General features: G+C 38.0%; 2 protein-coding genes across 5 annotated transcripts in view; one reads left to right on the top strand and one right to left on the bottom strand.

The window, feature by feature from the left end:
- Positions 1 to 18,115, bottom strand: part of LOC137298265 (V-type proton ATPase 116 kDa subunit a 1-like) — a 28,115-nt gene extending 10,000 nt beyond the window's left edge. For 2 of the 4 annotated variants that reach the window (XM_067830442.1, XM_067830444.1), the window contains exons 1-14: positions 17,981 to 18,115; positions 12,882 to 13,025; positions 11,595 to 11,673; positions 10,894 to 10,991; positions 10,567 to 10,695; positions 7,259 to 7,365; positions 6,138 to 6,264; positions 5,404 to 5,486; positions 4,649 to 4,955; positions 3,982 to 4,132; positions 3,347 to 3,486; positions 1,479 to 1,615; positions 474 to 564; positions 15 to 133 (exon numbers count right to left, since the gene is read on the bottom strand). In XM_067830442.1, the coding sequence (XP_067686543.1) occupies positions 15 to 133; positions 474 to 564; positions 1,479 to 1,615; positions 3,347 to 3,486; positions 3,982 to 4,132; positions 4,649 to 4,955; positions 5,404 to 5,486; positions 6,138 to 6,264; positions 7,259 to 7,365; positions 10,567 to 10,695; positions 10,894 to 10,991; positions 11,595 to 11,673; positions 12,882 to 12,998 (1,685 nt within the window). In that variant the 5' untranslated portion in view covers positions 12,999 to 13,025; positions 17,981 to 18,115. The remainder of the gene's footprint in view (positions 1 to 14; positions 134 to 473; positions 565 to 1,478; positions 1,616 to 3,346; positions 3,487 to 3,981; positions 4,133 to 4,648; positions 4,956 to 5,403; positions 5,487 to 6,137; positions 6,265 to 7,258; positions 7,366 to 10,566; positions 10,696 to 10,893; positions 10,992 to 11,594; positions 11,674 to 12,881; positions 13,026 to 17,980) is intronic. The other 2 variants (XM_067830443.1, XM_067830445.1) reach the window with 1 other exon arrangement.
- Positions 18,116 to 20,084: 1,969 nt separating this feature from the next.
- Positions 20,085 to 25,171, top strand: LOC137297971 (probable ATP-dependent RNA helicase DDX23). Its single transcript, XM_067829978.1, has one exon. It carries the CDS (start codon positions 20,236 to 20,238, stop codon positions 22,618 to 22,620), a length of 2,385 nt encoding a protein of 794 aa, XP_067686079.1. The 5' UTR covers positions 20,085 to 20,235; the 3' UTR covers positions 22,621 to 25,171.
- Positions 25,172 to 25,641: the final 470 nt, after the last annotated feature.

The raw sequence follows: 25,641 nt of genomic DNA, 5'->3' as shown, positions 1-25,641 counted from the left end.
ACTGTCATACATACCTGTGGTTGAACAGACTAAGTGTTACCCCAAAAAACATCTGTGACACTCCTAGAATCACAGAGGTTTTCATCTTGAAGGAGTTGGTAAATGCAATCTTGTTTGAGGCCATCTGCCATATCTGAAAAACACAAAAATCAGGACTCAGGAAATTACAAATAACAAATGAAATCTACCAATCTTGACTGTTCAAGAACTTGCAAAAAGAAATACACGAACTTTGCAGGATCGGTTGTGTCATTATGACTTCATAACAGAAACAGGAGATGGATGCAGATGGATATTATGTCAGAACAAACTGTCACATCAAAATTCATTTGAGCAAAACATATATTGTTAAACACTGACTTTAATATCAACACAAATTCACGAACAGTTATAGAAGGAGATTCCACTCTCCATCAGAATATCCTACATTGCATCCTGTCCCATACATGTAAGGCAGACTGACTGGAACTTACAGGATCTATTCCAATGGCATAAGGGTCTCCATTGACAGTTGTGTTTACTGGGTTCAACTGTAGTGAACCTTCACCCCTGACTGTGTATGGTCTGGAACAAAACAACATCCAAATAGTTATCCAGTAGAGGTGTGACGATACAGAAAATTCACAATATTATATGTATCATGGTATCTTGGAGTGAGACGATACAAAATGAAACAATTCAATTCACATCACATCACATACAGTCATTGTCATCAAAAACTTATGTTTTGATATTAAATAACAGTGTAAATGTTGACACTTAAGAAAATTAACAATTTTAAGCTCAACGATAAGTATCACAACATGAAAAAAGTATCGATATATTTATCGTCTGGTAAAGTATCATGATTATTGATGCTACGATATATTGTCACAGCTCTATTATCCAACTGTCTGATTCTTTACGGTGCTGAAAGGGGCCATGAAATTTAACATGCATTATTGCTACTCTTTATAGTAAATACACATGCTTATGCAACTGTTTCTACCAGTTCAGACTTTTTAGTGCCAGTCCTTTGATATCCCTGTCCGGGTTTTATGCCAGACACCAGGCAGGGTAATAGTAAATATCTCCTTTCATTTTCTGTGAGTACGGAAAGACAGGTGAATGGAGCCACCAATCATTACTCCCTGTGCTCCCTCCACTCATTATGGAGGCAGTCCCTGGTTCCTTGGCAGTCAAAGACATGCCATGCAATAAGTAGCTTGTGTTTAACAGTGCTCTGAACATCTTTAAGAATATGATCTCATGGCATGTCAGCTTTTTATTTTATCACCTGGTGAAACCAGCAAGTAGTGTAATGGATGTAGTAAAATTAGTAGCAGGATCAGGATGATTCTGGTAAAATGCACCAGATCCCTGCACATGTAAGGGACACAACTCTTATTAACAAATTGCTGCAATTATTCAAACCAAATGCATTATTCAAACTGATTTGACTCTAACTGAGTTCTGGCAAAACTATCAAAGCATCTCACTTTGGTGGTGGATACCACTTGGATCCAAAGATGTTGAGTGACTTGGAGAAGACATCATTGTAAATAAACCCAGTGTAGATGGAGAAGAGACCCATCAACAATATTATGTACCGACCTCCAAACATTGTGGTCCAAATCTGAAAGAAATTGTAAAGTTCATAAAGGATTTTGTTTGTTGTTTATTGCAGCACTCATCAATGAGGCAGTAATATGGAAACAGTTGGGCCTGGATCAGGCAGTAATAAACAGTGTAACTGTATGAGTAGTACATAATTGGGATACAATGACATGTGTCAACCAAGTCAGCGAACTTGACCACCAATCCTGCTTTTTATGACAAGCACGGGTTGCTGAAGATATATTTTGAACTAGATCTCCACAGCTTTCATAAAGGTACCAATTTGTAGAGATATGAGATTTGGGCCTAATTATACACATGAGCATTAATTAAGCACAACCCATTTTCATGCAATAAGATTGTGTTTAACACAACACACTAGTCATTCATGATATGAAAACCAAAACATGGTTATTATTTCGTTAACTGAACCATCTACAGTCTCAATCCATCAACTACCAACACTGCTACAACTTTCGGCTGTAATTTATTGACGGTCATATGGGGCACTAAAAACGTTATCAATAATCATGTCCAAAACTATGGTCACACAGACAATGTCACAAAGTTCTCAAAAAACGTTCACTGTTCATTCCTGTTCATCCCCAGATGGTCCCACAAAGGCTCAATTGGGTTGAGGTCATGGCTCCTCACAGGCCAAGGTAATCTGTCAACTGCCTTGTTCTGCAAGTATGCGATAACAGCTCTGGAACGATGGGACCGAGCATTATCATTTATAAATACTGGCCAACTGGCGAACGGGTGATTATCAAAATGCAGGACAACAGCAGCTTCCATTACTTTCTGTTGGTATCTCTGACCATTGAGTGTCACTTGAATGGTGATAAGATTCAGCTTACAGTTATCCACTGTTGATAAGACAACCCTTATTACTCCTTCTCCAAGCTCGCCAACAGCCATCAGTAACACAAAGTAGAAAATGACTCATCGGACCAATGGATCTTGTGCCATGTCCTCAGATTGTGGTTTTGCCATTGATTATACCACGTCAAACGTCGAGCCTTGTGTCTATCAGTGAGTAAGGGACATCTGATTGGACAATGTGCACGGAGTCCAGCAGACCTGAGCCTCCTTCAGATGGTACTGGTTGAGAGACAAATACCCTTTCTCCATTGTTCTCTGAGATCTTTGGCATTGGTCATGGGCCTGCATCTCACTAGGCGAACTAGGGCACGGTCATCACGGGGAGTGGTCTTTCTCGGCTTTCCTGATCGTGCACGATCCTTGACGTAACCAGTGGCTGCATGTTTCCTTACAAGCCGACTAATGACAGTGTGATTGATATTCAATCTGGACCCAATGCTGCGAAAATACAAACCAGCTTCATGCATACCAATAATCTGCCATCTGGTATTTTCAGAAAGCCTACGCCTCAACATGTCCCAAAAAGTTCAACTTCAGCACTGTTCACTTATTGATGCGTTGATAAGAAAGCAATGAGAATACTTCATTTCACCTTTTCATAGCCCTCAGTCGCTTGTACCATGACAGAACTTTAGCAAGAAAAGCATGCATTTGAGTCAGCACATGAATTTCATGCTAACTGCACGTGTATTTAGACATAACTGGTTGATCCCTTTTTGTTACAATCGACAATCATTTTTGGTGGTGCTTAATTAATGCTCATGTGTATATTTTAAAAAGAGGCAGGGAGTGAAATGTAAAACAAGGGATCTGTGAACAATGATTAATGACACACATTGACCATATCACTCACTGACAGACATACCTCATTGTCGATCTTCCTGGCCATCAGCTGTTTCTCTCTGACCACTAACCACAAAGCAAATGAGAACATAATCACTCCATGACCCATGTCGCCAAACATCACAGCAAACAAGAATGGGAAGGTGATGATGGTGAACGGTGCTGAAAAGAAACGCACAATGCACCTCAGCAACACAGGTGGTTTGCAATTCCTTGAGTATCATCATAATGGGATAGCTGAGGCCAGCTTAAAGTTACTGGTTTCTCATACAATGTTCTCCATGCAAGCTCAAAGAGCTAACATATTATCAAACCACCCAAACATCTGTATGGACTTGATATTCATTCTCAGCTCAGTATACAACAGCAGCAACTCTCATCCGACCAGTGGGTGAACAGAGGCATAAGGGAAATAGTACTTCATCAATAATAATGAAAAGGAAAAGATGAAAAGCTTTCTGAACTTTCTGCCAATTACACAGCAGAAAGTGAGATTAACATCTTTCTAATACGGATGAAAAATATTCCTGTGTTGGCCCCTCAAATTCAAATGATAGCACACATGGCACACTTGAAAACAAACATTTCAGACGTCTCTTTCTCCTAAGACAGCCACCGAATCCTCACAACAAACTCTACTGCAGCAAAGTCACTGACCTGGGTTCATTTCTCGGTAGCTAGCAACACCATAGGCATCGACAATGGCCTGGAAGCCGGAGGTGAACTTGTTGGTGCGGTTGTACGTCGGTGGTTCTTGTTTGGTGGTCATGCGGTTCAGGATGGACGGCACACTACTTCCACTTCTCTCCTTTCAATACACAATCAACATACAACATATACAATCAAAGATTGACACCTCACTAGGATAAGGATCAGCGTTTGTCTCTGTGATTCAGGTGTTGCTTCAAGGGGGGCAATGTTCCAATGTCTGCTACTCAGTTCTAGTGAATCTCAAAACATCTCACAGATAAGCATACATCAGACTGAGTAACTGTCCATACATGTGTGTTGCCCTTATATTCCAAAACATATACAATTAACCTACCCTTTAATGCACTGACAATTCTGTGATATTTCTACTATATCACTACTGGCAGCCAGGATTTATGTGTGACATAAGCCTAACTCCCATATATCCAGGGTGCCTGATGTTGAGAATTAACTCTATGTACTATAACTGTGCTTTTTGTAAGTGTTTGCAAAGGGTACTCACCCAAACAATCCCCCTCTGAACTGTAGTTCAGTTCATAAAGCATGAGATAAGCCCTAAGACCACCCCTCTCTTGTAATTTTTCAACAATCAATTAATTCCACACAATCTTACCGTGCCTCTCCTGAGAGCCTGTTGGATTCGGTCCAGGTCAACGACTGGACACCAACATTCCGCAATCAGACACTTCTGGGTGACATCCAGATTGAACATGTTGAGTGTGTGGTATATGGCCTTGATCTTCCTGACCTTGATGAACCACACCTTGATGTTCTTGGCTGCTGCCACTAAGACCCGGTGCCGGTGGTCCTGCGTTTGACCCAGCACGGTGTTGAGATCTTCGATCCTCGTCATCACTCCGATAGCCATCTCTCTCCTCTCTGCCTGGGTCTCGGGACAGGGATACAAGGTCGCTCTGAATCTGTGTATCAATATTCAACATCACTGACATACTTGTCATGACATCATATTTACCATACAGGTATGAAGGATGTTCATTTATGACAGTGAAAATAGGCCGAAGCCAGTCAAAAAGTATTCTTCCTAAAACATCTCACTTCCTTCTAATTAAGGTGAGCATAAAATATAAATGTCACTACGATCACTGCATGGATTCTGCTTGGTTCTCAGAGTAATTTCTGGCTATTTTACATCCCATAATCTAAAATTCCTAATAGACAAAGACTTGAATATTCACATACAATCTAAGGGGCCAATAAACGGTCAACATTTGCTATTTCCAGAGAAAATGTTCTCTTCAGTTCAGATTTATATTCTTCTATCAAAACCAAACAATTCAACTCTGTTTTCATCCATGTAATGTCTTCAACATTTTTTTTGTCCGTCACTTAAGAAAAACAAGGTCTTACCCTTCACAAATCTTCTTTACACGACTCTTCAGTTGGTCTCCTTGGAAAAAGATAATGAAGACGGACTTGTACACCTGGTCCCCCTGTAAATGCAGTAAGACACTGTTGTTCTACATAGACCAAACCAGTACACTCAAGGGACAACAAGCTGTCCTATATTGCCCATACTTGTACAGGAAAACATTTTAAGACCTTCTTCCAGACAGTGATGGAGACTAAATATGTCTGTAATACTTCAGTATCAAAGACAATCTAAACAGGATTGATCCTGCAAAATATGAACACATTTCACACCATTTCTATGATCAAACAGTGCTAATATAGTAGTGAACATGGATGACTTGAACTGCTTCCTGATAGCTATCAGACAATAATATGTGTACTTGAATACCTGGCACATCAGATGATGGAAAAGCAATAAAGGGATATGTGTCTTAATCAATCCTGCGATTCACAAAACAAATCGGACCACCAAATCCCGCAAGTCAACTCTAACATCAGGTAAATGCTGCTTAAGACCAATTATAACCAAGGGCCCACTTGCACAAAGAGATCTTAGTGCTACGACTATCTTAAGCCTACATTGGAGAATGGGAGTTACAATCATTGTAGCACTTTGATTGTTTTGTGCAAGTGAGCCCAATTCACAAAGTCTGTGAAACTAGTATATCACCTGAATATTTGGATTTGAAAATTCCCATATAATGATGTGATGGTGACTCTGAGAAACATACCGTGACAGGGTCCTCGAGAGGGGCTTCTATCTCAGCCTGTCGCAGGAATACATTACCGCGGCACGCTCGCCACAGCATCCTCTCAAATGCAGGAATTCTCTCGCGCAGAATCACACCCGCAACAAACCTGCCAAAGTTCAGAGTTATTGTGGAATACTGACATTTTATCAGAGATCCCATATTGCTGTAGAACAGGGTTGGCCTCAAGAATATCCCCTTGGCTCTCATTATATATACAGTCTCAATAGCTCAGAAGTCATCAGGGCCTAGAGTTTCAAAGCTCTCTTAAGACAGTGGTTATTTAATGTTAATGTATGGCAGCTAAGACTATCACAGGCCTAAGAGAGCTTCGAAAATCTAAGTTGGCCCTGATAGTTGAATATCATATAAAAGCCAATTATTTAGCCTACAAATAGTTTAGAATGTGCTCTGGTGACTAAGCCCTTTAAAGATATTCTGGGAATATTCCCACCTTAAGATGTAGTATCTGGCCTCACATGCACAAAGAGATCTTAGCACCACAACTATGTTATGCCTATGCTGGAGAATGGGAGTTACATTCACTGTAGGACTAAGACTGCTTTGTGCAAGTGAGCCCTGGCCTGAAAGGTGCATGAATAACACAACTTAATTTCAGCAGCAGATTATAAAAAATAGAGCATCTATCACTATGAATGGGATCAAAGGAAAACATCTTCAGTACTGTGCTGAATAGTGTCTTTTGTATATCCCCGGTTAACATGACCCTGACTAATGCTGGAAGATAGGTTGAGCTGATAATGTAACATTGTCTTGACAGACATACATATTTTTCATCATAATACACATGCCTGTGTTTCTTCCTATCCTGTCAATGTAAACCAAACACCTACAACAGTACAGTACAATTTGATATGAGCAATGAAACTCAAAATTCATAACTGAGACCAAAAGAATTATTCTCAGTGTTAGCCTTACATCCATTCATACTGATGCACACCTTAGTAGTTAAACTAATACAAACAGAGATCAAAGTGATCTAAAATCGAAATTCCTGAAGTTTGAAGAGCTTGAGAAGTGAAGATTTCAGTTTAAAAATGAAGATTACAACCACAATGAACCACCGTGTTCTGCCGTCTCACCCAAGTCGAAGTGCCTGTCCAGCACGATGTGCTTCCTCGCCCAGCAGACCCATGTTTTCTTCCGCCAAGTAGGGATCATGCATTGCCTGATGGTGATGAGATTCAGCCTAGTACAAGATGAGTACAAAACAATATAATGGTCCCTCCCTGCTACTGTAGCACAACACAACACACAGGCACAAACAACAGGCAACTGTCAAAAAGAAAGTCTTCTGTGGAACTTGAATAAATTTACTGAATTCATTTCAAAATCTACTTTCACAACTTTCTTTCCAAATTGTAACAGTACTGACATAAAGATTAGTACGACTCCACAGAAAACTTTGCTGAAAAGAATGTATATACTTGCATGGCTTTGTAGATCAAATGCCTGAAACACTGCTCAAGACATTTGATGAGAAAACATCACCTCTTATACATGTAATCCTGTCTGCTTTAGTATTTTATACAAGTTCAGTAATTTCCTTTGTGGTCACACTTGCTAATACTTGAAGAAGATAAAAGTTATTTATTAATTATGTGGTAACGCCAAAGACAATAACACAGGAGGCACAGGATGGCAGGTCAATTGTTTCTCTTTCTGTTTGTATAGTATTGCTGAAAAATGAGTTCTGACATCTATACACTATACTTGCATGTTCAGTTTTCAGAACATAAATAACTGGGAATCATAAAAAAATAATAATTACAATTTTATGACTAATATTTGACACAAATTCAACATGGATTGAGTATTTAATTAAGTTGAAAAACTGAGATATCATTCATGGTGCAGATACATTCAAGTTATAACTGAGAAGAATATAAACTTACTTTAAATGAACAATATCTCAGCGTACATTTGGATAGGTTGTATCAAAGACTATTTACTTCACTCATGAGTCATAATTCTGCTGGGTTGTAAAATTAATCATAAAACTAGCAAGCATTGTGTCTACAGTAACTGAACTTGATCATACAGAGCTTTACTGTATGTAAACATTCATCCACATACCATGACAGCTTCCTGTTTTGCTACATATACCTATACAACACAATTTACTGACATATAGACAACAACCTATGGATACTATCATGCAATAACAACTGATGATTTAAGAGTACAGAAAAAACAAATCAATTCAATACAAATCAACTAGTAACACATCAATGCCTCAAAACTCAAATGGCCAAACATTCCTTGAAAGTGCAACATGCTATAGAGCCACATACACATTCTAATCTACACCCGTCATATATGATATATTGTAGCATTACTAACCAAGCCATTTGTTTTTACATTATAATCAACTCAAAAATTCATGTGCCAAACCCACTAAGATACTTCTGTTTTCTGCTTAACTAAGAACAATCTACAGGCTTGTGTTACTTTATTGAGCTGAATGTCTCTTATTTCGTGTAGATGGCAACAGCTCCTATGGTACTGAGTAAATACATTCACCCTTCAAATGTATTTTCACAAGCTTTACTTTAACTTTTTTCCAGGTTTCAGACGTGGAAACAGCATACAGAATACAGTGGGAAAGTCTGAGTTACTATACAAGGTGAGAAGTCGTCAGTGTTTGTGGAGTCACATATTAACAACAGCTTTCATAGCAAGCAAAACAATTGTAATTTTGAAACAAAATCTCAGTAGTCAGAGGGTAGCCAATGTGACCCTGAAAACAGCTTTCTATTGACAAACATTAAGATGCAGAAGTAAGTGACTTCTCAGACCCAGACAAGGAAAGGAACTTCTCACATTTCAACACAAACTACATGTTTAATAAATATGCATCACCTGCTCAACAACTAATGGCATGGATTATGATTTTTTACCAATTATCTATACTATTTTTGATAGAAAATGAAACACTGCAGGATTTATATCTCTTCTTTGATTAATAGACTCTTAATGTCATGAATATTGCTAAGAACAAATTTCTTAACAGAGAACACAAACTTACTGTCAATCAGTTGTCAGTTATATTCCAGCTTTATCATTATTAAATGATTAATCTAACTACAGTCAGAAATAATGAGCTTCCCATAAGTGTATAATGCAATGCAATCCAGCCAACTATTAGAATCAGACCACCATCTTCCCAGTAGTCAGCTCTTGGTACAAGCATAAGGCACATGGGACCTGTCTCTTATAATGGCAGTGCCTTCAAATTGCACAAAACTGCAAAACTCAGATGTTGCCAATCCATCATAAAAGCTGCCTTTCAAAAGCTTGAAGCATGGAATCTGATTTGGAATAATTCAGAACAGAAACAGACAGGTATGTCTAATCACAATATCTAGGTAAACAACAGCCATGCAGGAAAGGAACTCATTCAAATGAAAAATAAAACACCCATCCCTCTAAATCCCCTTTGCCCAATGATATCATAACAAAGACATCAATAAAAGTTATTATTCATGTTATCATTTAAAACATCATTGCATAAGTTTACTGAAAAACTTTAAATACAAAAAAATCCTTAAGATAATGTACAATTACGTAAAGATGCAATATACATTACAGTTACTTGGACTGTATATATTGGAAACTATTGTTGTTACTGCTAAAAAAAATACTGCAAAAACCTATTTACAAAACAACCGATAAGGAGGTGCCCAGTCACATTGGATTGTGTCAACTAACTTTAAGGTACATTGTAACATGTTGTAAAAGAAATTCTCATGTTGCCATGGGAGATTCCCCTCAAAGTCGAAAGCTGCTTAAAATTTCAGTGATAAACCTTAAACTTTAAAACTAATTAACTAACAATAACACCTCAACACCTAATGAACTAGTATGGGGTGAGACAAGTCTGAATGATGTCATCACAAACATTACTTCAACTGCTTGTGATCTAACTGCCATGAAATCAGATTCTAACTGTTGTTACCTGAGTTAAATCTTCTAAACGTATAAGAACAGAGTTACATATTCATCACAACTGTTACTCTAAAGGAGCAGAGATTCACAGCACAGGTGAGTAGTGTTCTGTTGGTACCTATAAAACTGTCTCATGTGATTACCAGGAACTAATGTGTGTTTCAACAGGGGAATGGTGGAATGAAACCAGAATAAACAAGACGAATATGGTTACTATAATAATTGTTTGATACACTTGTGTCAAAAAACTGATTGACCATTGCCTATTTGGAAACGTGTCATGGTTGTCTGGCTCCTCCAATGTGGGGTAAACATGGCATTACGACTGATTTTTTTGCATGCAACTATAGCCATTTTGAGAAGTAGGTATCATGATATAATTGTGCTAACCAACTTTGTGTCATGACTGGGACCTCTTTACTTTCCTGACAACTTTTCTTACCTCTTCAAAGAACGTCTGTGTTTTACGGAGGATGTGTTTCAGCTCAGTCAACTCTAGGAAATTCCGCTTAAGAGCTTCTGAGTTGGCATTGACTTCCTTCATCTCATTCTCAAGCTTCTCAAACGTGGCCTGGAAAACCAGTCATTATCAATATTTGCAGTATTTACAAAAAAATTTTATTGTCATTACAAACACTTAAAAATATCAAAGATAGGATTTCAATTAATTAACTGCAGTTTTATATTCATAGCAAGCACTGATCAAACTGAAGGTCTAAATATGTATTGACAAAGCAATGAAATTTGTAAGAGGGGAGGTACGTCTCACCTCCAGGTCTATCATCTCCCTGGGAGCTGGGGCATCTGGGTTGTCCCCGGTGTCCAACATTGGAATCCCGTCTTTCTTGATCTCCTTCTCCAAGAAGCCTAAACAAGGTGTGTTTGTATAATAGCCTTTGGCCTGACTATGTTGTTGGAAATCTCAGTAAATATGAGGTCATGTGTACTTGACAACTATATACATGAACACATTCCTAGTCACCGTCTTGCTCAAAGAAATTAAGCATATGCCTTCATTAAAGGAACATTAATTGTAAAAAACAGACCATTACACACTGTGAAGGATGAAAAGATGTTATCAAAATGATGAGGGCTACCTCAACACCCTCTCCCATTTTGTTGACCAATGGTACAAAATGTTGTCTTGTCATTAAGTAGTTTGTTTTTGCTCAGGTATCTTAAACTATCAGTTAACAGATCACATATGTTTAATGTTGACAAGCTTACTTGTAATATAAGACAGTTCCTCGATTCATGTGGAAAATAATGCTGTCCGTAAGTATTTTTTCAAGTCATGAGCCATATGACACACTGAATCAGGTCAAGGTCAGGAACTATGGTAAACATAGTTGCGGGTCCTATGATAAAACAAGTTTAGCATAAACACTGAAGAGCACTGAAGATCTATTTCTTCCCAGGACTTCTTAGGTAGACACTGATGTGACAATACTGACACTTCTGAAGACTTACGTAGTTTCCTTTCCATTTCTTCACATCTTCTTATTTCATTGACAAACTTTCTTTGGAAAGCATTCACATCTGGATTCAGCTGTACAGAAAAACATCATAAGAATAACAAAATGTTGCAGGAAACAAACCAATGCAAGCAGGCAGTATCTAGACATGGACTGACATGGGAGCATCAATTTCAGGGTCCATCAGAGTTTGAGTTCTACATTTTGTGTAAATATTTATACAACATTTGAATGTAGTGATACATTAACAGTAAATTGTAAACCAAAAGTCACTGTGTTCTGTAATGTGATTGGTTGAAAAACATGATCAAATGGTATTAGATTCCCAGAAACCGAAAGACTATTCACCGCGTATTGACACGTAAACAATTGTTTTGTTGTGTCATCAACAGTGGTGACGTCATTCAAATCATATTGTGACGTAAAGTTAGAATGACGTCACAAATGAGCAACTCCAGATGCTACCATGAGAACCAGCTGAAACAGCCAACTGATGACACTTCACGTCCGTATTCGATGTAAACGAGTGCAGACACTAAAATCCCTTTGGTTTACTTTTGTGTTTACAATGTCGATAAACATCATGTGTTGGCCAATTTCCGGGTGTTATTGAGTATTTGAAGCACGGGAATGCATTTGGAACCGACGGCATCAGCCGGAGGTTTCAAATGAAATATTCCTGTGCTTCAAATACTCAATAACACCCGGAAATTGGCCAACACATGATGTTTATCACCTAAATATCCAGTGAGTCATAATTCTTAATGACAGCCGAGGGAATGCAAATGGAACAAACTGGGAGAATTACATGCAAGTGGCCGGTGTAAACAACACTGTCTGAACAGTAGCCCAGAGCAATACATACAATACATGCATGTTAGTCACAAATTTATCAGCATGATCAGAGCTGTGATGTTGGAATGTAGATACTGCTTTGTCTATTTCTTTCTTTTAAAACTGCACTTTCAATACCAACGCTATACTATGGCAGAACACATATAATCTAGTCTGGACAACACAGTCCAAGATTAAACATGAGATTTGGTCACTGCAATAGTGATGTGACGACATGTATCCCGTCAGTCTATAAATCTGATAGTTGATCGCCTCTCAAGTATGGCATCTGCTGCTGAAGACTAACTCTAGCCAGCACCTTGACGCTTGAGCCAGCACCTTAGATAGAACACTGGGCAAAGCAGCTCAGACACTCTACTGCAATGCCATTAGCATATTATATTACAACATAACCAGGAAAGTTCCCAAGACATATAAAGGTACTTACATCTCTGAACTGTACGAGACCCAGCTCACCAAGTTCTGACACACAAGCGTAAGCTGCTTCTGACTGCAGAAACAGCTGACACAGTGTCATCTCCTCGCTCCGCAGTAGCGAACCCATTGTGGCTGCGGTCAGGTGACTTCAATTCTGAAATACAGAGTGTTCCATTAAGTCATGTTGGTAAAAATCAGATTAAACACTAGATAAATGACAATGATGACCACCAAAATTCAATTAGTAATTCAGAGGTTTAACAATGAAGGGGTTTCCAGAGAACAAAGAAAATCTCATATTCCTTAGCAAGAGGACTGGTATAAGAGCAAAAACATTACATAAGCATAACTTAGAAAAATTGATTACAGTTCTGTTTTTATCTTAGACCTCAAACATGTGTAAGAAGAAAACATTTGGTCCAGAGGACCCAATCCATAAACATTTTTAAGGTCATCAATATTCCCCGCATTACCTCCAACTCCAGTCTATGTCACACTTGTTGCCATGGAAACGCCAAAAATGTTTTATTCAGAATTCCAAAACTATGAAAGGGCACCAGTACACCACTAGACCAATCTATGTGTCAAGTTTGGTGAAGAAATATTGAATGATTTTAGAGTTCTGCTCCGGAAAATATTGCATTTTACTAACCCCAACAAAAGGTGTTGTGGGGGGATAACAATGAATGAGTTTCCAGAGAACAAAGATAATCTCATATTCCTTAGCAAGAGGACTGGTATAAGAGCATAAATATTTTATAAGCATAAATTAGAAACACTGATTACAGTTCTGTTTTCATCTTAAACCTCAAACGTGTAAGAAGAAAACATTTGGTCCAGAGGACCCAATCCATAAACATGATAAAGGCATAATTGTGTAACTTCAATACTTGAACATTAACTTAAAACATTCGTCACACAATAGAGCAATATAATCACTGTTTTTAACTACTGTAATATTTTCCTGTTTAACTGACAATCAACAATAGCATAATCAATAGAAATGAACAGGCTTCATACATAACTTTACATTGTTCACTGGTTCAAACACTGCATCACCTGACGGCCGGAAACGTCAGTTTTCATTTTGGGCAATGAAATAATGGTATCTTACTTGTCAGAGGATTACTAGATAATTTCCACTTATGGTTTCAAACTGCAAATAAACTTGATTTCATTTCATATCTGCTCATAATATAGCTATTACATTTTGCAATAAATAATAATAATAATAATTCAGAGCTATCATTCTTTGAAATGCATCACTCTTCGATAAATAGTTGAGTAAACATTAACATCAAACACTGAGTCATAAAATCAGCACAGGTTGAAAATTAGTCAGGACAAATTACATTCTTCAAATCACTTGCCCTGTGGCAAAATACTTTTATATGTATATATGTATATATGAATGTGAATAGATGAAATGCTAAAACAACTACAAATAATGAAAGGAAATCTCAACATAGTTCCAGTCTCTCACAAACTGATTGCCTTTCACTGTTTCAGTGCTGCTTATTAATTCCTAAAACAAAATCACCATGACCATCCACTGCATCATAGTGCATATGACGGGCCCTGGCATGTGTGTTGCTGCCACCCTAACCTACAAATGTGCTCCTTCACACATGATCAACGTATTGTCCCATATATCATACAATTTACAGCATATAGCTATTTATGTCAAACATGTCCACTTACTATCAACTGTAATTCATCATCTTATTCTACACACAGAGAGGAATTTTTTATGTAACACATGTTCATGCTTATATTACTTGTGTAAGCTGTTGTTAATGTTAATTTTAGAGCTATGGAAATTAGTTCTCAAAACAAAAATACATCAGGACCAGAGATAAATGTGAATGGATGATCTGTCAAAACAGGTTTCATTGGGAGGTAATGGCATAACAGTGGCAAAAATCACAGAAATGGCTGACTGAAAATCAGTAATGATCCATGTTCCTGTAAGTTGGGCTAGCATGGCCTCAACTACCAGCAAGCAGGTATAACAGGTGATGGATATTGACCTGCCTATTCATGCTGTTCCTGTAACCTAGCTGGGGCCCATAATTATCACCCATTGTCAATCAGTTGTCTCTCACTCAGTCCCAGAACAAGGCAATCAAATTTGGGCGAACAAACACACTTAGTGAGATAGGAAAGTCGATCCCAGACTCAGTTATATCATCCTTGCTATGAATGTAACTTACTCTACAGTTTACAATGCTCTTATGATGCATAGAACAAGAGCTTAAACTGGAAGGATTATCTCAATAATTGATCTTAATTATACAATTAGAACTTTTGCTTTTGACATAATTACTCTGAATTTCAGAAGACTCTAACCTCAACATATGCAGAGATCAGCTGAGCTTATATACAGTATCAAGCAAAGATACATTTTTACTACATTAGAACTTCAGCTAAAAGCATAGGTGACACACACTGTTTCTGTACATCGTGACAAGTACCATATGACTTCACTAAACCTTTGAGTTCACTTCTTAATCAGGCTTTCATGTGACTCAGAAATCTGCTTATTGAAACCACATATGTACAGAATAAAGTCGTGCCTAATTGCAAAGCTGATGTCTTTACTGACAAAGATGTCTTCTCTTTTCACACGAAAAGACAGAATACTGTTTTCTTACCTTCTGACAAAAAGTTTGATGAAAGTGTCATCTACATATAAGCTGTGGTAACAATCATAATATATTTTAGGTACCATCTGATGCACAGTAAAATTCATTGTACCAAGTTTTTGTAAAAAAGTTAATAATTACATCTTAATGTGATCAATTTCCTTCTTTTAAAGATTCACAGATTTCCAGTAAGGGCCCCTGTATTGGGGGTCCTCCTACTTTCGTAGGGCAAGGTAAAATCCTGTGTAAATTACTGGACTTATATAGATCACTCAGTTACAATAAATCTTACCATGTGCCTATGCAAACCCATAACACTCAAACATGAAACGTGACCCCCACAACCTGTCAAGGATATATTTTAATTCATTTTATAGCATGACATGTCTTTCAGCTTGCATCATACTGACATAGATGAACTTCCTTGTCAAACTGCCTAGTGAAGACACATCCTCAACACACTTCAATCAATGATCACACCTATTCAACAACAAACAAAACAATTCATATGCCAATGATTTTGCTCTGACATTTCCAGTTCAAATAGCCTAAATATGTCTTCTTGAACACTTGTCATTGATCAGAAATTTAAAAGGGACATCACTTATTCCACTAAGCATTTTTAATCCTAAAATCAGTTGTATAAGTTCCTTTTAGAAGCCTTGAATTATGATAAAAAAGTGTGAAGCTAATATTAAAGGATCATTAATATTACATCAGCCACAAAAATTGTTACTGTGAAATAATTAACAGACATCAAACACGTAAGAGATCTTTAGTAGATCACAATTCATATTTGACTCTGCTTTAACTGTCATTGTATGATGACATGAGGTAAAGTAGTAATAATAAGGCAAAGAACATACCAGTTGTCCTGTTTGTATCAAAGCAATGTCCCTTAATAGCTGACTAGTGTGATTGAGTCTCTCCGTACAACAAGCTGTGATCAGTTGAGTGTTCCCAGTTCTATTATATAAACACTAACTCTGATTCATAACAGTGACACCGATTACTTTCAACAAAGACAGCTAATTAGTCAAATGATCATTCGAGTCTTGATTGACACCAGTTAAATGCAAATTACAATGAATGACAGTCTGACACTCACCATAGAAGCCATAAACTCACACATGTACAAAACAATATGCCCCATGGCAATTACTTTATTCCTCATCTGATCAATGACAGTGAGCTACATAGAGATGGTAACAATGTACACTACATGATAGTGATTGGTACACTGGAGAAATACCCTAAGGTCACATGACTGTACTGCATGATAGGCACACACTGTTAGCAAAGGTGAACATTCAGCCTAAAGAGAATATAGGGTAATGAAGAAAATCAACACTTAGCAAATCTAAACACTACTTTTCCATTAATACCTATCTCATTGAGTTGAGAAATAACAAGTTTGCACACACATCCTTCCATGATGCATACTTAAAAAGCTCATGACCTTGACACACACACCCTTCACACAATTACTACTTAGCCAAATCAGTTAAGATTGGTCATCTCCATGTCCCTCACCATGCCAACAAATGAAACATGTTTCTTGATGAATTCATATTCTCACATTAGCACAACCCAGCCAGAAACAAGCTCAGTAGTGTGGTAAGTTTCAACATTCTCTCCTGCAAAAAGGGGACTGTTCACATATTGGGAAGATAGAAACTGAATCAAATTCAACATTTATCTGCGGAACATTTCCCCATGAGCATGACAGTGGAAATTATCTATTTGTTTGCCACCATGAGCCTCAGCCATACTTGAATTTATTAACTTAACACATTGCCTACAGCAGCATACATGCCATATTACAAGGCATCATGCATTACTACCCTGGCAAATTTTTATGACATTAAAATTTGGTTGTTTTGTTTGAGACATGATGCTGCACAGAGGGCTAAGTTATCTAATGCCCTGTTTACTTCTGCCGTTCTGGGCATCTGCCAGATGAAAAGGAATGACAGTGAATCATTCCAAAAATAGTTAGTCACATGTCTCTCCATACATAACTGTGAAAAGGTGTCATTTCATTGCTCAAATAATATATAGACTACTTGTCTCAGTGTAAAAGTTAGTTTCGAGAGGAACTATACAGCCCACATTTGTGCTTATCATAATTTACCTACAAATGCCAGCATGAAAATCGATCAATTAAGCCATATTTGCTGGACTAAGCTGATCTCTTTAGAGTCATAGCTTCACGTCCGAAACGTTTTATAGACATTACTGTAAATAGCGAATTGCCTAAGTACAACATGACGGTGCCTGGCGCATACACGACATAGATCTAATGTCAGTAATGATCAATTATGTTGATCAATTCTAGACTTGCGTTGCATGTGTCAAATCAGAACATTCTAAACACGTCACAAAGCAACGATCGCATCGTCCGCACTTTTAAAATTATGATGGCACAGGAAAGCGAATATACATCTCTCTAACAATGACATACCGTTGGAAATTGATACTGTTGTCCACAAACTCTGAACGGCCGAGCTCAGCCAGTAGCTAATAATTAGGTCTTACGATAAGTGAGCGGCAATCATGTGACGTGACATCACAACCGAAGGGAGGTAATTCATTATTTAACTTCCGTGTATACGACTTTCGTAACTACTATTTAACATTACTCAGAATATGTGAAACATCTGCTGAAATATTAAAGACTATGAGCTCTAAACTTTACTCTGAATGCAGTGAACAGATATACACATAGTACTGCACATGAGCGCTGCTTTTAATAATATTTTGCTTCAGTTACTTCAATGCTATCATATATGTTATATTTTAGTACCGTTTCAAATATCTGCCTTAATTGTTTCGTCTCTTTTCACACAGAAATGCTAGTACAGGTATTATAACTGATGACTGTAGAAATGAGCGTAACAGAAATGGCAGCTGATTTCACCTTACTTTGCATGAACTTACACCAATGCCTGCAATGTACACATCAATAAATGGTTTTCATATCTTAGCATCATTTAGAAGAACAGCAAATGTAATTTCAAAATATTAATATCCTGTAAATTTTCTCTCACAAATTCGTACATATTTCTGGAAATATTCACAATCATTTTTGGAATATAGTTAAAAGCAGTGTAAATGTCAAGTCGCAGCCCGTAGCTGACTCACGAACTGGTTGTGGAATGTTTATACAGCCTATGTGTGGCATGGAGTAATATGAAATCGGACTTAATTTTATAATGTAAATAGTTTATATCATACGTAAGCTTTGATGGAGCCTCAAAATATAAACTGATCCCTGGCTATCAGTAAAGAAAGTGGAGATCATTCATTCAACGCGAGTATTATATGGTACATGTCGGATACAAGTAAAGTATGATTAATTTCTTATTATATGTAACGATTATACTACATAGCTTATTGATAGAGCACCCGTCTCCAAGCATTTGTGCATGCTCAATGCGCTGACACATTGTTATCCCGGATAACCCAAGCTGCCTGTAAGGCGCGACAAAATCAACAGTAGTTATCCCACCGGGAACATAAATGGAACATAATATTTTAAATATCAATAATTAGTCCACATATATTGCGCTAAATGCTGACAGCCCACTGACAGTTGATTAAGAGCGAGGTTATATTCACATGACGGGTACCCATTTTCTGCTGGGTGATCAGAGGCAATTGTGACCAAACTCACTTGCCTAACATGAAACCACATGTGTCACGTGTGCTTCGTTGTGGGACAGGACTGAAGTCTCGAAAACTCTCGAGAGTCGAGCTGCTAGACACGGTAAACCAACTTAGGACTCTCCGCTGGATTATGTACTTTACTGAGACCATGAAAATCCCAAATGTATCGTATGATTGATTTGTTACCGACAGCGTCATTGTGGTATATTTATAACCAAATAGATTGTATATTATTATAGTAGGGGACATTTAAAAAGGGCTTGCCATTCTGTCATGACTTTTTGGCACAAACGTAGGCAGGTACGCACTCACACACACCACAGGTTATATTGTAAGATGTTGTGCCTTTAAATGCTCAATGGTCCACCACACGTCATCTGCTTATTACAATAACGAATGACTCAAAAACAAAAGCCACCGACCATTTTAACTTTTATATAAATCAAAATCTGAAACTTACTTACTTACTTGTTACGCAGAAATTTAAATATATAGTTATGATTAATAAATAATCAAACATCTTCAGGAAATTAGCCAAGATAAAAGTACAATTTATTTGAGGTTTTACAAGATTTAAAAAACGGCTTTTGAGTAATGTTTCTAAAAAATTAAAAAATGAGAAATCATATTGTTTCTACGTTTCTGTTCGTTGGCAAAACATAAATCGGCATGACATAAATTTCAAAGAACATTATGATTGTGGGCGGCATGGGGAGATTCTCCCATCCAAATACTTCCGATCCTCATTTGTATATTATCAAAATGTTTGAACATCTTTGAAACTGTTAAAATGGACAGAGTGGTCTTTTACCGCCCCAGCACCTATGTGTTGGGTTGTTTTCTCCAACCTTCAGGGTTTTGTTTCTCAGTTATGTGATAATTATTCTTCTTGCAAGTAGTACTACAGTAAATGTCCAATACTTCCGGTATCATTTGGAAACGTGCTGGTAACGCAAATGTTGAACGTAGTCCCTGCGATATTACTGCGGTAACTTTCCAAAAGAAAGCATCGTTAGTGGTAGTTTAGTTGCTGCAGTGTAGACCGTAAAAATGGACATAAGCGAGCAGCTTGACAGAGAACTTGCACGGGCAGATAAAGATGGCGAAAAGCGAAAAGAGAAAGACGCAAAGGAGAAGAAAAGAGACCGGGAACGGTCCAAGTCTCGAGAAAGGAAACCAAAATCTCGTCATAGATCTAGAAGTAAGGAGAGGCGTAGGAGTAGATCTCGGAGTAAAGAACGCTCAAAACACCGAAGCAGAAGCCGTGAAAGACGCCGCAGCCGAGAACGCCACAAGAAGAAGTCGCGCTCTCGATCTAGAGACAAGGACAGTAAGAAAAGCACAAAGAGTAAAAGAGATGATGACAAGTTCAAGAAAGAGGTAACGCCAAAAGATAAAGTTGTACCTCTGTCCCTTGAAGAGTTGCTCGCCAAAAAGAAGGCAGAGGAAGAAGCACTAAGTAAACCCAAGTTTTTGACGAAGGAGGAAAGGGCAGCCGAAGCTTTGAAGAAAAGACAGTTGGAAGTAGCAGAACAGAGGAAAAAGGCAGAAGAAGAAAGAAAGAAGCAGATAGAATTTATCAAGACTGGTAAAATGGCTCAGGAGAGTGCTTATGAGAGAGAAAGAAGAGAACGCCGTGAGAGAAGAGAAAGGGAGATGGATGGGGAAGATCGGAATAATGTAAGAGAGAACAAAGATAAGGAAAAAGAAGTAATGGCAATTAAGGAAAGGTATCTTGGACTTATAAAGAAGAAGAAGCGGGTGAGAAGATTAAATGACCGAAAGTTTGTATTTGATTGGGATGCTGGAGATGATACATCCACAGACTATAATATTTTGTACAAGGAACGTCATGCTGTTCAATTTTTTGGCAGAGGAAACATTGCTGGTATTGACATCAAGGCCCAGAAGAAAGATCAGTCTAAATTTTATGGTGATCTTTTGGAAAGGAGACGAACAGAAGCAGAAAAAGATCAGGAAAAGAGAAGACTGAAAAATGTTGCAAAGAAAGAGGCTAAGCAGAAATGGGATGACCGTCATTGGTCTGAAAAGTCATTGGATGAGATGACAGAGAGAGATTGGCGTATCTTTAAAGAGGACTATAACATTAGCTGTAAAGGTGGAAGAATTCCTCCTCCTCTGAGATCTTGGACTGACCCAAGAATGCCCAAATCAATCATTGAAGTAATTGATAAGGTTGGATACAAAGAACCAACTCCAATCCAGATGCAAGCAATTCCTATTGGTCTACAGAACAGGGACATTATTGGTGTTGCTGAAACTGGTAGCGGTAAGACTGCTGCTTTCCTCATTCCACTGTTGGTATGGATTCAAGGTTTGCCCAAGTTGGAGAGAATGGAGGATGCCGACCAAGGACCATATGCTATTATCCTTGCTCCCACGCGTGAGTTGGCGCAGCAGATTGAAGAAGAATGTGTCAAATTTGGAGAAACCCTAGGAATCAGAACTGTCACAGTCATTGGAGGTATATCTCGTGAGGAGCAAGGTTTCAAGCTACGTTTGGGTTGTGAGATTGTCATTGCTACCCCAGGTCGTCTCATTGATGTTCTTGAAAACCGTTACCTTGTTCTCAATCAGTGCACCTATGTTGTGATGGATGAAGCTGATCGTATGATAGATATGGGTTTTGAACCTGAAGTTCGTAAAATCCTTGACTTCCTGCCGGTGACGAATGAAAAACCAGACACAGAGGATGCGGAAGATGATGAAAAGATGTTGATGAATTTCCACTCTAAAAAGAAATACCGTCAAACAGTAATGTTTACAGCTACCATGCCTCCCACCGTGGAGCGTCTTGCCCGTACCTTCTTGCGTCGTCCAACAGTGGTGTACATCGGTACCGTTGGTAAACCTGTCGAGCGTGTGGAACAGATCACATACATGGTGACTGAACAACAGAAGAGGAAGAAGTTGCTGGAGATTCTCTCAGCAGGAATTGATCCACCAATCATCATCTTCGTCAATCAAAAGAAGGGAGCTGATGTTCTGGCAAAGTCCTTAGAAAAGATGGGCTTCAATGCAGCCACACTTCATGGAGGCAAGGGCCAAGAACAGCGAGAATTTGCCTTGGCAAGTTTGAAAGGGGGATCCAAAGACATTCTGGTTGCAACTGATGTGGCTGGCAGAGGTATTGATATTAAAGATGTGTCGCTGGTTGTCAATTACGACATGGCAAAGAATATTGAGGACTATACACATCGTATTGGTCGAACAGGTAGAGCTGGTAAGAATGGAATCGCAATTTCCTTCCTCACCAAAGAGGACTCCAACCTCTTCTATGATCTGAAGCAGGTCATACTGAGCAGCCCAGTGTCAACCTGTTCCCCTGAGCTGGCCAATCATCCTGAATCACAGCACAAGCCTGGACACATTGTACAGAAGAAAAGGAAAGATGAAACACTCTTTATCAAATAAATAGTGAAAGTATTGGTGAAGACCTTAGTCAAACGTTGTTACAGAAGTTCTTAAGGTGTATTTTTCAAGAACAGGTAGAAAATCTGAAAGATACATGTTGTACAAGCTTTTAAATGTTGTACAATGCATCTGAGTTGACTCCATGCAAATACTACGGTGATCAATGAGAAAAGACCAATAAGTACATTACATTTTGGACAGAAGCATTGTCAGATAAGATTTCATTGTCATATACAAAAGTAATTATCACCAAACTTTGAGATCATTTATCACAATCGTTGAAAAGAAAAACACACATTTGGGTCAAGCTTTTTAACAAGAGCATTTATATATTTTAATTTCCGTCAAGAATAAGTAGAGCTGTAAGTTCTTCTTTTCTCTTCATGGCTTGTGAAAAGACAATCAAGTTCCAATACATTGATCAGATATTTTGTTTTTGACAGGGTTTCCTTGATTGTCCATTTTTGGATTGACTTATGATTCCATACCAAGTGCCTTTGGTGGGAATGTTAGTAACTATGAAAAAGAAAAGATATTTTTTCAGAATTCTATTTGTTTCAATGTTTTTATTTTAATTTATTAAAAGTAAAAATTGGAAAATGATTATTTGAAATTGGGAATCTATAATGTCATTTACTGCAGACTTGTGCTAAAGTGCAACTGAGCTGGCAAAGAAATATCCTTGCAGTTAGATAAATTAGTGTTGATAAATGTAATCATTTTATAATAAGATGATAATGTAATCATTTTATCATAAGATGATTGTGCATCAACGATTTCCTGCTGAAGTTACCCAGCTCATTGATCAAGCCATTTGTAAATGGTAATCTGAAATGTAAATATTTGTTAGTGGCATGAGTGTGTACTACTTGGTCTCCATGTTGTCTGTCTTTGTGAACCATTGGTTTGGGCTAGAAGAGTGTTATAAGTGGTGGTCTCACAATGAAAGTTTATCTTGTTATGTTTATAGCTGTTAAGTCTGTTCATGTATTCAAATTTTTGAGAGTTTTGTTAGTGCTGTTTCTGATTCAGAAATACCAACAGGCAAGACACAAAGTTATTGTGGTTTTGCATGATTCTACATATGATGACAGTGCTACCAGTGTCAGGGTTATTTACAGCCTCATCATAGGTTTATTTTTTCCGTGGGGCCAACTTAAGATAGCCTCACCATACGGTTCCCTGTGCTTAGTACATTCTCAGCTTGAAAGTAGTCCTTCAGTGTAAATACTACTAGCATCTTCTGTTGTTGTGTAACTAGGTGACGTTCAGTAAAGTAAATCCATATAGAAAATGTTTCATTAGTTGTTTCTTTGATATAGTGAATTAATCAGATCTGATGGTGCAGTGGGGATTTCTGACTCATTAACCATTGTCAGAAACTTCCTTACAAAGATTTACACTGTATACTGTCACTGGAAATGAATTACACAAGAATATCAGTGTAACACCAGTGTGAAGTAATTAAGTGGTGATGAGGTGTGACAGGGCTTCTTATATTGAGTAATGCATAGTGTGTAGGTGTTCATGGTGCAAATCCAAGATACCAAGCTACAATTTGACATAAATGCCATACTGACTCTGAAGGCAATTAGACGACTCAGCTTGTCGTAAGTGGCGACTAACAGGATCAGGTGGTCAGGCTTGCTGACTTGATTGACACGTCATTGGTTCCCAGTTGCACAGATCGGTGCTCATGTTGTTGGTCACTGGATTGTCTGGTCCAGACTCTATCATTAGAGACCACTAATAATAGCTGGAATATTGCTGAGTGCGGCGTAAAACTAAACTCATTTGCAGTGAGCGAGCAAGTATAGTTTTATGCCACAATCAGCAATATTCCAGCCATATGGTGGCAGTCAGTGGTTATTAAAGTCTGGACCAGACAGTCCTGTGATAAACAGCATGAGCATTGATCTGGGCAATTGGGGAACGATGATGTGTCAACCAAGTCTGAAAGCCTGACCACCCGATCCCATTAGTCACCCTTTATGGCAAGCATGGGTTGCAGAAGACCTATTCCATTACTTCCATGTCATAATTAAATTTATGTTCCTAACATACTAGTAATCATTTAATGTGTGAAATTTATAAATGCATTGTGTGCAATTTGCAAAGGGACCAAAGACCAACATGTTTTTCTTATTTTTGTGTGTGCATTGACAAAGGTAATATGTACATTTCATAAATGATTCTAACCAGTTATTTTTGATGATTGATCTGTATATTGGACAAATTATGATATGTTAACTAATTCCCAACACTAATCTTTCGTAACCCATGCTTGTCAAAAGAGATGACTAACTCCCTGACTTGGTTGACATGTCAGCATATCCCAGTTGCATAGATCTATGCTCATATCTTTAATCACTGGATTGTCTGGTCCAGACACGATTATTTAGAGACTGCCCGTATATAGCTTGAATATTGCTGAATGCAGCATAAAACTAAACTCAGTCACTTTGAGGATCCATAGTTTTTTACCTGTGTCATCCTGGAGAAATATGATCTTTCCTACAAGTGTCATAAAGTAATAAAACTATTTCACGAACGCTTAAATGTTTACTGGCCGGTGTTATCAAACAGCAACAGCATTCACTCACTCACTATCCACTATAACAAACCAGGGCACACCACACCCTAACCCCATACACACCAGACCCTAATCCAATACACACCACACCATAACCCAATACATACCAGACACTTAATCAATACACGCCACATCCTAACCTCAATGCACATATCTTAACCTTGTACACACCACAACCTGACCCAATATGCACCACACCCTTACCCAATACGCACCCTAACTCAATATGCACCATACCCTAAACCAATACACACCACATCCTAACCCAATGCACACCTCACACTAGCCCAATAAACACTGGCTGCATGTAATAACTGGCTGACTCTGCTGAGCCAAGGGGTAATCAAATGTATTACATGGTTGAATAAGTTCACAGAGCTTGATTACTAGGTTATAAAATGCCCAAGTGAGAAGGATCATTGCTTGTA

Source organism: Haliotis asinina, chromosome 10 (assembly GCF_037392515.1).
Source record: "Haliotis asinina isolate JCU_RB_2024 chromosome 10, JCU_Hal_asi_v2, whole genome shotgun sequence".
Classification (NCBI taxonomy): Eukaryota; Metazoa; Mollusca; class Gastropoda; order Lepetellida; family Haliotidae; genus Haliotis; species Haliotis asinina.
Note: the sequence above shows the minus strand (reverse complement) of the source record. Positions and strands in the feature narration are given on the sequence as shown.